Source organism: Dromaius novaehollandiae, chromosome 4 (genome assembly GCF_036370855.1).
Source record: "Dromaius novaehollandiae isolate bDroNov1 chromosome 4, bDroNov1.hap1, whole genome shotgun sequence".
NCBI lineage: Eukaryota > Metazoa > Chordata > Aves > Casuariiformes > Dromaiidae > Dromaius > Dromaius novaehollandiae.
Window position 1 is genome coordinate 80,396,407 of NC_088101.1, and position 15,119 is coordinate 80,411,525.

At 38.6% G+C, this 15,119-nt stretch overlaps 1 protein-coding gene across 2 annotated transcripts in view; it reads right to left on the reverse strand.

Annotated features, from left to right (window-relative positions):
* Window positions 1-15,119, reverse strand: part of UVSSA (UV stimulated scaffold protein A) — a 60,374-nt gene that overhangs the window by 10,641 nt on the left and 34,614 nt on the right. For both annotated transcript variants that reach the window (XM_026112736.2, XM_026112735.2), the window contains 4 exons: window positions 11,585-11,762; window positions 10,184-10,336; window positions 5,841-6,024; window positions 4,887-4,998 (listed from right to left, as the gene is read on the reverse strand). In XM_026112736.2, the coding sequence (XP_025968521.2) occupies window positions 4,887-4,998; window positions 5,841-6,024; window positions 10,184-10,336; window positions 11,585-11,762 (627 nt within the window). The remainder of the gene's footprint in view (window positions 1-4,886; window positions 4,999-5,840; window positions 6,025-10,183; window positions 10,337-11,584; window positions 11,763-15,119) is intronic.

The following is a 15,119-nucleotide window of genomic DNA, read 5'->3' on the forward strand; positions in this document are numbered from 1 at the left end:
CAAGCCCTTTGCAAAAACAAGCAAGCAAACTCAAAGCAAACAAACAAATCCCCCCCAACACAAACCCAAAACAATAGCCGAAAAAAACTTTTATAAAAATTTCCATTAGCATTTTAAAACAAATGTAAAAATATGGAGGCCCAAGGGAAAAAAAGTGTCAGAAACCAAAAGCAATGGAGATAGATATTCAGCGATATCTGGTATACATATGGCTTTAGAAAACCTTTAAGTTTTTGTCCAGTGAGCTAACTGCCACAGATTCTTCATCATCTCCCCAGACAGACAGAACGGACCTTTGTAAGACATCTCAGCGCAACAACAGCACTCAATAATGCAACGCAGCAACGTCAGCACTGGTTTGGGACTAACATACACATCCTGGGGGCCAGAGGTGAGAAGCCTCTAACAACACCACACTGACACTGTAATAAAAATAACTATTATGGCTAGCCTAGAGCAATGGCAATTTCACAGAATAAAAAAAAAAAAAGAAAAAAGAAAAAAAGAAAATCAATACTTCTCAGTGCAAGTGATTTTTTTTTTTTTTTTTTTTTTTTTATACCAAGAGCATTAGTTTCTAGTTTGAAGCTGGTCCCTCAAGAAACACCTACTAGTTTAACCTGCTGGTTTTAGTTTGTCATAACCAGGTTGGCAACTTTCCCTTTTAGTGTAACATCCACACTCCTGGTCCGGCTTCAGTGGGCCAGTGCGACCTTTCCGACGCTGCTGGATGGATGCCAGCTTAGAGCACTTCACTCCGCCTGGACAAGGATGGAGACTGCTTGCCAACACAGCACCTCTCGCCATATGCAGACAGTGAAAGGTGTTCAGTAATGGCTGCGTTCACGTAGTGCTGGCAATGGCCTAGCAGAGTTGCTCAAAGCTGGCCAAATCCATGTTACAGGAAGCCGGTCGGATCATTTACATGTTTAAATGCACCTTTATTCTTTTGGATAACTGACTGATTACTGTTGTTTATGCTCTGAGGAGGTTTCATGGGAAAGCTCAGGAACCTCATTAATAACATACATAATTTGGAGACTGATGAAACACTGAGTCAGCCACAACTGTAAGAGAGAAATGTCCCTCTGCTCCTGAAAGGGAGCACGCTGAAAGGTATCAAAATGATAAAGCCCAATTGGGATAAAGCTTTAATTAGAATACAGAATACTCAACTAGAACAAATAGTTTAAAACAGAGAAAACTAAGACCTGCTAGGAGAAGGCAGATTAATAAACACTTTGAAAACAAATCTGTCCCCTCCAATTACACACTGTATCTTTCCTGACTAGATCCTTCTCTTCAATCCTCCTTTGCAGTCCATCACTTCCAGGAGCTTCCTGGCTGCAGTACCCCCAGGGCTCTATGAAAATCTGCCTTCTGTCCATCACTAACGAGGTTTCCTTGTACTACTGCAAAAAAAGTCCATTACTACTCTTGGAAGTCTTCCTGCCTGCCTATTAGCTGCTCCCTTGCTTTCTCATTGCCTTATCTAGCAGTCCAGAGCTTTATTCCACCTAAAAATGTTCAAATAGTCTTGGGGAGGGATAAGCCTTCGCTCCACAGTATTCCACCCGAGAGCAGCAGCTGGGACAGGGCTAATTATTATTGTTGTGTGACATAAATCACAACTGCTAGGGACCAGCAAGGTTAGATGACTTTTTTCCAGAAGCACAGAAAAAGTTGCTATCAAGCATTTCCCAGGAAATGGGCATAATTGTTTTTAATATACATGTTCCTCATGATAAAAGATGTAATTCATCTGTTTGGAAAGTGTTAGGCACATTATGAGAACTACTGGAAATAAAGAACAAACGCAACTGTTAACCTTGCAATTGTTTATCTTATTCTTCGTATACATGCATCCATATATATATCTCATAAGCAAGAATCACTGCAAATGAACTGCAAATTAAAATCAACAGGAATTAAAATGAAAGAATGGGGCTAGCAATGAAACAGAAACACAATCCAGTTCTGCAAATCTTAATTTGTGTCTTTAACTGTAAAAATATCTGCTCTATTCCTCCATATAGCCAGCCTCATTTGTTGTCCAGCTGTGTACTAAGATGAGGGAAAGATCCCATAGGCAAATTTTATATGATCCAGACAACAACATGACTGCACAAATAAAAGGGAGGGTAACTAGGGTGTAAGAGTAGCAATGTTTCTACTTTATGAGTACATGATTTCACAACTTTCATAGTTTTTGGAAATAATTTCCTAGGTTGTTCAAAATCGTCATGTTGAACCACACTGACTAAATTAGTGACATGACTGGGTCTCAAGATCTTAGGCACAAAGAATAAATAGGGAATAATGACAGTAATTCTCTCTGTCAGCTAGTTATTAAATTAAGAAAACAAGGGCATTGTGCCAGTAGCTTTTATCAGCACTTCCTGAGCTGTAGGACAAAGTTAGGAATTAGAAGTCCTAAAATGTAAGCCATAGTCTCAAAGGTTTGCATGTGCTCTAGCAATTGCTGACTGCATGGCTAATTCCTCCTACTGCTATCAGAAGTATCCTTGAGTTCCTACCCTTCTAACGTAGGGTACTCGTCCTTGCTCAGTAAAAACGTTTGCGAAATGTGTAGACAGAGTTATTAACAGCAACCAGCAGAGCTGAGACCGAAACTTCAGATATCTTCTTGTCTCCCAAGCTCATTTTCCTCGCATAGCTTTGCGGCTCTTTTTGCTACTTCTGTTCTTCCTGCCTGTTTCAGTTTGAGGGAGGATTCTCTGGGTTCAAATACTCATTTAAATGCAAAGAAGGGCCAGCAATGCTAGCAGCAGACCTCTGTCAAGCTCTGAGCACTTTTAAGTGGCACAAATTTAAACTGACCACTCAATTTTCTGTCCCTAGCCCAAAATTTTACTGAAAAAAAGTGTTTTTGGGGGGGGGGGGAAAAGGAAAGTTATTTCAAGGTTGATTCATTTCTCTGAAGTGTCAACCATAGTTGCTGAAGCTTTCAAGAAAAGAAAAAAACACCACCATCACAGCCTTTGCAAACATGTAAACCCAAAACTCAGAGCACACACAGGAAAAGTTCAGGCCAGGTGATGGAGATCTGCTCAAACAGGCAGACAGACATTCCTGCCTCTACATGGATGGCAGTTAACCCCCCACCACCACCCCAAGCTACCTCCTGAGCTGCCTATTGGACACAGAGAAGTTTCCAGGAAGGCTGGTCCTCCCCTCCAACCCCAGTTTCTCTTTCTCCTTTTAGGTAACCTATGTGCCCCAATGAGCAAATCATATTTAGCCCTGCCTTTGGCTTATACGTATAATCCTCTGAATATCTGCGTAGAGCCACGAAGACATCTACCTGACTGCAGACAGAATCCCTCATACAGGTTGGTGTTAGCATGGGAATCTCAAGACCAGCTGTTTTAAAATTAAAATTTTATCTAAGGATGTTATTTTTACAGACCCTCTCAGCAGCAATTATGCTCATGCAACACTTTCTTCACAATCATAAGGGCTAAAAACAATTTTGGCTTAATGAAAGCTGCAGTTTTCAGGATACATCTATAGTGTTTGCACTTTAATGGAATACAGGCCAAAGTGGCATTTAGAAAAAGAAATATTAGCAATAGAAATCATAATTGTTACTATAAGCTGTATCTAACACAATAGCCAAGAACTTTACAAGTTCTTTTAGGTATTAATCTCCAGCCAGTGCAATCACAACTCAATGAGCAATGGCCACAAAAGTCTCCTTTTCCCCCTTATTTTCCTCCATTAAATCAGTTTCAGCTAGTTGGGAACACTTTAAGTGGTTCTGCAAAAAATGACAATGCATCAAAACAACCTTTTCCACTTGATCATTTCAGTTTCTACAAAACTGCACTGAGAAAGGCTCAGCAGCGCCAGATTATTTTTGTTGAAACCATGAAAGAGAAAAATCCACCCCATAGGATTGAATAGCTTGAACACAATCCCTGGGGATGCAAGAGATGAAGGTTCAAGTTCCCAGAATGACCTGAACCTCCCGAGACTCCAGGTGAAGAGCTGACTATCAAGTAACTTCCTTTTCAATCTTTCTCCCTCTCTCTCCCCGACAACTTTCTATTCTCTCCCCATTTCTCCCCACCTTAGCAGCCTCCCTTGTTGGTTTTCATGGAGGAAAAAAATACAAAAACCAAACCTTTGAAACGTTTTGGTTTTGTCACACTATGAAATGGTAAATAAATAAATAAAAATGTAAATCCTAACAGCAAGAAAGAAAAATGGTCCCTAAGAAGATCCCCAACTCAGCACTACCTGCTTGCCCACCAAAACTGTGATTATAGCTTGTACAGCCACTTCTGAGCTAGCTAACTGGACCGCCAAGGAGATCTGTGCAATTCAAAGCCTGTTGAAAGAAACCCGATACTGATACCTAAACTAGTTTGTTTAAAACTAGCTTGGCTATTCCTGCACGAGCCACATCACACCTTTACACAGTGGTGCAAGCTGTGTGCTAGCACTGTCCCACATGCAGGGCTTCAGTTAACTGTAGTCTGTTCAACAGCTGATTAGTTTAAGACTAAAATAGAGATGTGATTTTTGGACTTAAAAAAAACAAAATACCAAACAAATTACTTTTGGTAATATCTAGAAAGAGGCCTCAGCTCATAAAATTTTATGTACTGCCACCCTGACTGAAAAGTACTTGCACTTGTAGGGTCTTTGGGAAAGGCTATCTTTTTACACAATTAGGTGCAAGATAGCAGGATCTGTTGTATTTTAATACTGAACAGTCTTCTTCCAAACTCTTGCCTGTGAAACTATTAAATTATGCCCATAAAGCAATTGCTTTTAGTGAAGGAGTAGATTAAAAAACAATGTTAATATCTTATACTTATATTCAAGGCTCAAAAGGTGTCAAAATAGTAGACACAAACCTGGCTGGGCTGCTTGCTTCTCAAAGTGCATCTTTTCTTCTCTGGCTCTGTCCTCTGAGTTGAGAGGAATCCCAGATTCATCCCGAGGAATTATCTTTCCATGGAAAGGGCACTTCAGAAAGAAAGGTAAAACACTCAAAACTTCTGAATGAAAAGAAAACTTTTTCATGTAATTCAGCATAACTCATAGCCAGACACTGGAATGAAATGATAAAACTTTACACCTGATCCCCAGTCCCCATTAGAAGGCATGAGGATGCCTTAAACATCATACATTGAATATATTCAGAATCTCAAAGAGTAAGCTCTTTATGACAGGAATTCACCTTTTCAAGAGGCCAGGTAGCATATCCTGTCACCTCTGGAACTAATGCTACATTGCATTTTGTTATTTGTTTCCCTATCATGTAACAATTCCATTTAAAGTATTTTAGCACATTCCAATCCTTCAATCTTAGATAATATAGGAATAACTGAAATATTAGAACAAAGTATTTAAGCAAAGCATTTCTGCTCAAAAGTGCTCATAATTTGAGGTTGTATAGATTTATCTTTCATAAAACCTCATCTGTAAAGAAAATCTGTCTCTTTACCACCAAAACATCCATGTTTCTAAAAATGGTTAATATCAATATGCCTTTAAATGAGGAAAACTATTCAGCAACCAACTCATTGTCTCTGCTTCACTGTCAAGGAATCAAATATCACAGTAATAAATATATTATATAATATTTACGATCAATGCCAAATATGAGAAACCTTTAAACATCAGTAATTTCCTTACAGAACTGATGCTTCCCATTTGCAACAGAACAACAGCAAATTTCTCCAGACAAAATTTTCATCCACTCCTTCTATCTGTATTTGGAATTGGAATAAACATTTATAAAAATGTTTTAGTGAGATCTTCTCCATACAGCACATATCTTGGAAGTCATGTTATTTGGTGCCCACCTTAATCCGATCTTGCCTTTCACAAAGACCTCCATTAGGCATTGGTGCTCGACATTTATGTTTCACCGGTTCAAACTTCCCAGCAAACGTTATATATCTAGTTTTTAACATTTCAGTTACTTCTTTATTTTCAACCTCTTCCTCCATTTCACTGGGTGCCCAAAATCGATGCTGAGAAGAAACTCTGGGAAAACAATGAACAAAAGTTATTTGTCTACAGGCGAAGTTGTGCCTTTCCAGTCCAGTCTTGCTGATCAGACATAAGCCCAGTATGTAAGAAAGCACATAAAGATGTCAGTATCATCCTTCGGTAAACTTGCATGTTAAAGAAGGGGAAGTTTTATCAGTGAACTTAAAAAAAAAAAAAAAAAAAAAAGAAACAGGAATCTAATATTCTTTATTACAACTACTATATCACGAAAACATTTTTAAAATATCACTAAAGCCTGACTAATATCTTCAATTCTCAAATATCCTGTCCACCTCAATTTCTTGTTTAACCTGCTCACCTATTACCAGTGTTAGCTCTAGTTTGTGATCTGGCATTTGAAGTCATTTATCCAATATCCAGTTACAGTAAATAACTTTGTATGTAATTCTGTAGTTAATACTCTTCTTAACAAAATACCTCTACTATGGAACACAGAGGACAGACCAGGGAGGGAAGAGTTAAGTATCTACTAACTTGTCTGATCTTACTCTTGGCGGCTGTACTCCTGTCGCAGCAGAGAAGTAGGAGCTGAACCCAGAACTTATTGCAATATTCTGAGACCAAAGAACAGCAGAAAAAAACCAGCTGAACCTCAAGGAGATTCTTCCTTGTAGGTTCAGTAGACTGCTCTGCTATGCATCATTAATAGCTCTGAGAAACTTATAGGGTGAACCTCTGGGAAATTAAGTGCAAGCCACTGAAAATCTACCTTCAAACTAGTGATCTCACCTATATTTACAGGCATATATATGCAAATATAGCCTCTGTTAATATGGTATAAAGAAGATTAGTACCATGTCAGTGGATGTGGGGAGTGGGAAAGAAAGCAAGGATCCCTGAGTGAAAAACTTTTGAATGGTACAGTATTTTAGCTTCATAAATGTTAATAACTCAGTGTTAATAACCTTATAGACACAAAGAGGGGAAAGCATTCTAAAAAAGATACCGTACCAGACTGCTATGTGCAAAGTAGTCTCACAGAATCTTTGCATAAAATTCTAATGCCCAATGGCAGTCTGAACTCCTCCCCTCCACCTCCAAATGAACAAATTACAGTGACAGGAGAATTATCAAATTACAATTACAGGGGAATGATGAAGTATTTAACGGTTGTGTGTGCCAACCTTTTCTAGTAGGAAAAAGTTCTATTCACTATTTTGACTTTCCCCTCCAAAATCTACATCCAACAAATCTCTAGGTAATCAAAACTATGTTTTACTCTATATAGCCTTGATCAGTATTTGGGAACCTGATATAAAACAGACAGCTACCTACACAGATATTCATAAGTACTATTGTTTGCTACAACCATAAAAATTATCTTCTCCCCAAAACATTTACAAGCAGGTGAGAAAAGAACAAAGCACTCTTGGATCCCAAAGTTTTCCCATTTCCTCTTGCTCTAATTTAAGCAATGCTTTAAAGGGGCAGAAAAACACAAGACATCTTTGTAAAAAGATGCATGAGACAAGTAAAAGCTTTTTGTAAGTGAGATTGGCAGAGAAGTAGATGATCAGCTGGAAGATCAACACCCCACTCACACTCAGAGAAAGAGTGTTTTTGACCTACACAGAGATTTTAATAGAAATTTTATACATGCCTATACATTAGGAATAACAGACAAATAATGGTTAAGTGAAATCCAAGAGAAAGTCCGGCCTTGACCAGCTGGACAAGTGTTGCACTCTTTTAACAAATTTATATAAACTAATGTAAACAAATTTATATAAACTAACTTAGTTACTAAGATGATGGGAAGCTTATCAAAAGCTTAGATAAATACAAATTCTAAAACCAGTACAACATACACAGAGATCCTGGAGCAAACTCTAAATGAGCTAAATATCAGAAACACTCTGGCCACAGTAATAAAGAGTTGTGTACCACCTAATTTACCCTGATGCTAAGAGTAAGCTATTTTAACTCTAAGAGGAGGGCAAATCAGCCTGGATGGCCCATGCTACCCAAAAAGGTGGTTTAAGCTGGCATAGCGGTCTCTATACAATACAAGACTCTGCAGTATACAAATACCCCCTAAAAGTACAACTAAGCTATATAAACTCAATTTAACAGTTCTTAACAAGTTGAGCAAATGCAAAATTGGGAAAAACGGTTTCAACCAAGCTCTTTATAAAGCCAACAGTTACTCTCACCTTTCACAGAAGGTGCCAGTTCACCATTTACCAGCTAATTAAAACTTTTTCAGGAAATGGTCTTCCTGATAGCTACAGTCTTACCACCAATATTTCAAAATCTTAGTGTCTCCTAAATGCTGTAGTGAAGTGTACTGTAGTGTTAAAAAATGATGGGGAAAGGCTTTTTCACTTCAGATTTTAGAAACTCAAATTCCATACATATTCTATATGCGCTGTTTGTTTTTGTTCTAAGCATCCTATAGAGACAGCACACATGCATACAGAAAAAGTTAACGGAGTTGGCTAATGACTACCTTAATTTTTCCATAGATATATTTTATATCTGGGGTCAATGGTACTGTGTGTACAGAGTTACTTAAATTATCTATGGTTAGATTGGCATATCTGTAGTCATAGACTATAAGGTTCAGAAGTGTGCCCTCTATTTTATTGGAAAGCATAAAAATAAAACAGTACAGCACAAGGTAGGCAGTGAAATATGATTTTGATTTCACTTATGACTCGAATAACTCATTTGCAATGTAAAATAAAGCCTTACTACCTCTTTGGCATTATCACAGACAAATGCTTCTTAAAGCCTTGCTGAAAATCTTAACTGTTTTATAAGCCTTGAAGAGCTTATGCCTCACCAGAGGGAACTCAAAGCTTGGAGTGACTGTGTTAAAACACTTCGCTGTATCAAATATCACTTGCTTTCAATAATTTAAAACATTCAACATTTTATAAAATCAAGTACAGGGACAGAGCCTTCCTCTTGTTCCCTTCTGCAAATGCTGTCACTGAGAATTAAGTCAAGCTGGAGTGAATTGTGACAGAAGCAATCTAACTGATGCCATTTAGTGCTTTTTTTTCCCCCCCTCAAAAAAGGCACTGGAAACCAGCAAACGAGGATGGCAAGTGTGGCAAGACAGTCATCTAGCTACTGCTCTGAAAAGTGATAGATGAAGAAAAATATTACATGAAATATTAAAATATTACCTGAAACATCAGGCAAAACAGAAGAACCTGTGTCAGGGAAACCAATACTCCTCAGTGTGCAAATGTGGAAAAGCTGATAATGATATTTTGCTTGGGCTTCATGCTGCAGCACCATTTATGGTTTGTTATATAACATTATTACTCCGGTCCATATTGCAATTATATAAGTTATGTAAGTTTGATTTGCAAGCCATCCAGTCAAGAATTCTTCCCTTTCTTCAAGCCAAGTATGATCCATACTGATCCTATATTTCTAGTGCAGTTAAACAAAATTCATACATAGGAGAACTTTGACTCCATACAAAAATATTAGAAAGGGCTACAAAAAAGCTTTAAAAACAAACTGCTAGATACAAGTTCTTGACGTATAGCTATAATCAGTTCTCCCCAGTGCTGCTAAAGCTTTCCCAGCACTAGCACTGCTTCATGTCCAAGAAACCACAGAACCTTCCCAGACAAGAGTGAAAAGTGAACTCAGAGCTGAGAGATTCAAATTCAAATTCTGGCACTGACACGTATATCCTGTGCGGCTGAGCAAGCATATCAATTTCCTCAGTTAGCGCTCTGTAAAACCAGGAAAAGTACTTTTTCCCCCCTGCCCCCTTCCCTCCTCCAGTCTTTCTCCTACCTTGTCTGCTATTTATTTAGACTGTAAAATTCTAGCAGAGCCACTGTCTATTATGTACTTGCATAGGACTTTGCATAATAAGGTACAAATTTAAATTGAAGTGCTGCCACGCTGCAAATAGTACACAAACACAAAAAGAGCAGAAAAATGTGCTTTGAACCATCAAAGGATATTTGATTAGTATCACATCTTCTTAAAACAAATACCATTTTAAGTTAGAATTTCTGACTGTGTTTACGGGTCCCATAACACAAGGGAAAAAAGAAAAGTAATTATCAAAAGCAATAAGATTCACCCTTCTGCATGACCTCTGAGTACAAGTAAATCTATTAATTTATTTATTTAGCCTTAAAAGAAAAAGAGCATTTACTTGAGAATCTTCCCAGCACTTGGCTGGTCCTGTCCCCAGTAGTGAAGATCTAATCCAAAAGGCATGATGGGAGCTTTAGCTCTTTCTTCTGCTAATTTTCTTGTCTTACTGTCGGGCTCTTCCAAAGCTGCTTGCTCATCAGTTGCAGACTTGCTGGAGAAAGTTTATGAAAAGTCAATAGAAAACAGCAACGATCACAACTTTTTCTCTGTTTCCATTAACTTCTCACACAAACACTAACAATAACTTAGATCTAGGAGGGCTACAACCACCTTTTGCAGGGTTGTCTCCCTCCCACTTCTTTTTTTTTTTTTTTTAAGGATACAGACTATTACACTTAACTGCACATGCAGCTACAGCTAGCTAAAACATATTGTATCATTGGTGTGGAGGCCTAGAGGTCTATATGTGAAGCAGTATGGATGGATCATATGAGCTACAGAGTTGGTATTGCAGACTGAATTTAGAATTGTCTTGCTTCTGTGAATTCATGCCCACATTTGCATGGTGGTTGCAGATTGCAGCCTTTTGTTGGCAGAGTGCCAGCTTGCATCTTTGGGACATTTTGCTAAGATAAAGATGGAACTGGCAGTGCAGTGTAGTACCACATTACTTATGGATAAAAATGCTTAAGAAAAGCAGCAAGCTGTACAAGCAAACTGCACAACTTTCATGTATGTGGGTAGAAAAGGGATTAGATATAAACAACAAACGAATGAAACGAAGCAAAATAAACAAACAGGATAAGCAGCACAAGCAATGACTGCAGTTTCTCTTTCTGAGATTACATTCCAGTTTGCTAGGTTTGGGGGTTTTTTTTTCCTGGACAGTGCAGAAGTGTCTTTTTTGGAACAACATACCATTAATTAATTATTCCAGTCTTGTGGCCACAGACTCACAGGTAAATCTTAGACAAGCCTGGAATTTCAGCAAGCTTTGGATAGGATTGACAATAAACAGTTCTTTGAAATTGGTACAACGATGCTTCCAAACCAGTATTGATAGCATAAGTCACTAGGAAATCTGAGACTGCCAAAACTAATTGCTAATTTAGCATTAAGATTATGATCTGTTTAGCTGTGAACCAAAAAATCTCCCAAGAAATGGGGATGGATTTTTTTGGTTAGGAGAGGGGGAATTGTTTTATATTTTCATAGATACCATTTACACCAAATACAACTTAAACCAACTCATTAATAAAATATTTCTGAAGAGCCTGCACAATCATTAGCAAAAGCTCCAGTTTTAAGCAGTGAACGTACATCTGAGTAAAAGAACTGTAACTTTAAAGTGAAAGTAACACAGCCTTAGCCTTTAGCTTACCCATTTGAGGATGCCCTTTTCTGAGTGCTTTTGTCATTAACAAATACAAGTCTCTAAAAGAATTAAAACAAAGAAAACCTTGTGTATGGAGGTGGTAACTTTGGCAGCTTGTCTCTAATGAGCTTCAGTGTTGCAGCTGCACAGGTTGGGTCAAGTTCATCTTCGTTTCCTTTTGGCTGGGGCCAGGAGCTCTGTAGAGCTGGTCCTACTGATGTCTCCCTTGCTGGTGCACTTGGAGGCGACGGGGGCTCTAATCCTGCAAAAGAGTTACATGTTTATGAGGGGTCTCTTTCCTTCCCTTGAACACTTCACAGCAGGGCCAAACAACTCAAAATGTAGATTTTGCATTGAGAAGCTATCTTACTGCTTTCAGGTCACATTAGACATCATCTTACTCATACAGGCCAGTAGACAGCAGTGGTATTTCTGTCTGTGAAATTTTTCTTATTTTGGTACAGAAACGTACCAAGTAACTAAGTATATCAAAACAATGTTTTTATTTCTGTGTTGTGGCATGATGACAAAGAACAATATTACTTCACCTTGGAAAGAAGAGTTTTAACAATATATGTTTGTTTAAATTGTAATATTGCTTTTTCTACACAAGTTTCTAGGGTCACATCGGCTTGCTGTCATTTCCATTTTCAAGCTTGCATCAAGATTAAACAGAAGAAAGGAACTATTAACACTACATAAGTTCATTGTATAACACCTAGAGCCCCAAAAGAAATCCCAGAGCAGCAGAAAGCAAAAGGAAAGTCAGATATCCATATCCTCCTGTGTGCTGAGATAAATTCTCTATGGTGTCTTAGCAAAAAGTACTGCTAAAACTCTTACAGCCTGGCAAAGAGGGTGGGAGGGCAATTCTCTGCAGAGCATGGGAGCCATCAACACCCAGCACGGCTGGCAGGGAAATAGCACACCAGGTGAGAAAACAAAGTCTGTTTGAGATGCTTCCCTGAACCTTCAGACCCAAGGCTATAGCACAAGCTCTCTTTCAGAGAGGCTGCACATACATTCTCTTCTTCCTTAGTGATTTGTTAAAGGGCAGCACCACTCGCAGCGGCAAGTTTCGAATCCAAAATACGTTCTCAAACTACAGAATTTTCTTCTTTCACAGATGCTGGGACGCACTATATGTCGAGATAAAATATTTAAGTGTTGACAGAAGCATGGAGCATAGGCGCAGAGCACTCTGAAGAGACGCTGATTACCTGAGTTAAACCTGAGGAACCAGCCCCCTGCAAGGCAGTACCAGGCACAGATTTTCAGCAGCAGCAGCTCTGCGGTGGGGCAACGTAATTACTCTCTACAGCTAGATTAAACAGTCAGCGTAGACTGTAATGATGCAATTAGATAGGCTGGGCAGTGAAACAGCACATGCCTCTACCAGTGAGCTGGAGAAGCAACTCTATTAGCTGGCGGTAGCAACAAGAACTTTTCAACCAACGACATCTAAAATGGAGAGACATGATCCCTCACACTAACATAACAGACTACATCTTCTCCTTTAGGACAGAAAACGAAAACCTTTTTATAACAGAAGCAATTGAAATGCAAGGCTGCACCCCCAAAAGAACACAAAAAATCCCCATGACTTTGCAGGACTAAAACTTTCAGCAAATTATCTCAGGCTTCATTTAGAAAACAACCTGAGTTTACCTGACATGGTTAGTGATCATCTAATTGGGGCTTTTGGTCTCTTGTCCACTTCTAGCCAGCACTATTCTTGCTTTGCTATCTTGTTTCACTGGTCATTAAATAGATCACAAGACACCAACCAGAAAAGGAAAAGTTAATATGATATCTACGCTCTCGGCACTGAGTGGGCAATTGCAGGATCAGTAGTGTCAGGGAACTTTGGTACATAAAGTACTTTCATTTCAGAGAAAAACACATTTAACATGTACAAAATAACGGCAGCTTGCCTTTACCAGAGAGTCTGCATAAGCAAACATCACGAAATATGTCAAAAAATATATAAAGTCTACTGTATGCTTATTTTCCCTTAGATACCTACAATAACGAAGTACCACGACACTCTAAATAACTATCAGTAACTAAGAATTCCATAACTTAAGATTAAATCGTATACATTTAAAATACAGAAACCTCATGAGGGCATGCAGAAATGTAAATGTGTAAAAATCAAAGCTAGGTGCCCCTTCAGAGGATGCTGTGCTACAACCAGGACCTGTGAGACAAGATTCTCCAACAAGTCTCAGGCGTGACGACAGAGCACAGCTCTAGCTGCCCAGTGCTTCCTGGGAACTGAACTCAGCATGGACTGTAGTGCCAAGAAAGATCACCCCTTTCTGCCTTTTCTCTCCTCAGATAGGAGGCAAGAACCTGCCTACCAGCTGTAGACACAGGTAGGCCAGCTTCTGCTGGCTGTTGGCAATGCCACCAGTGAGCGTACTTGACACTACTACTCTCTTGCTCAGTCATGCCCGTGTCATGTTTCCTAATGAAAGCAACAAACACGGCATGCTCACCTCATCTTTCCTTCCCAAAGTTAACAAGGCTCAAAAGAAAAAAAAAAAAGTTAAAACACATCATTCAAAAGACCAATCTGTACAGTGGAAAACCATGTGAAAATGGGCAAAAGGACCATCAATAAGGGAAATAATAATTAAGCATAACGGTATGGAACTAAGCAGAGGAACATCTAAGCTAAGTAGCAAAAGAAATGATCTCATGAGATTTATTAGGCTGTGGATTTGCCATACAAGAGATAATGGTGACTCCACAAAAGTGTTTTTTTGTTTTTGTTTTGGGGATTTTTTTTAAACAGCACTTACTATTCCGCTGAGGGGAGCACCCTTTAATTCACAGATCTGCAAAGGGGGCAGGACAGGATTCTGCCTTGATGTCTGTCATAGCCGACTTGAGCAAAGGAAAGCAAAAAAGCTTTTTCCGGCAGGTGCTTTGCATCCAAGTGAAACAGAACTAACCCAAAAGATCCACCTTTAAACACACTATAACTCCAATCATCAGGATTTAGAGTAAACTTCCTTTTATGATAGAAATAGTTACAAACAAACAGACCCTTTGGCATGAACAAGGTTAGCTGAGGAAAAACACAACAGGCTGTACCTATAACTTAAATTTGTTTTTTTTCTCTTCTTCTCCCCCAAAGGACAAGAACACCTTTCTGAAAACCACTGCTTAAAGCAACAGCTTTGAGAGCACTTGTATGTATGCTATTCACAAATTGTCTCAAAGTATGCGTCTCTCACCACACCTTTTTCCTCTTCAGGGAGAATGTGTCTATGTGTTAAAAGTTCTCAGAAAATCCTAGTTTTATTCCAATTTTTTCCTATAATTTTTATGGAAAGTGTGATCACTCATTCACTACACTGATGGGGGGGAGGAGAAGAGGCAAGCAATCAGCTACCCACAGAAAAGGCAAGAGAGATAAATGGACAATGTGACATTTAGATAGATAAAATCACATCCAAAAGATCAATATAGGAATTCTTAAGGGTTACAAGAACAAAATATTTTTCCATTGATTTCTTATTTTAAGCCATTAACAGAAAAATGGCTAAAGGTAAATACATTACTACACCATTAAAACCACCACTGCTGTGCATTTTTTTAAATTTTGTTT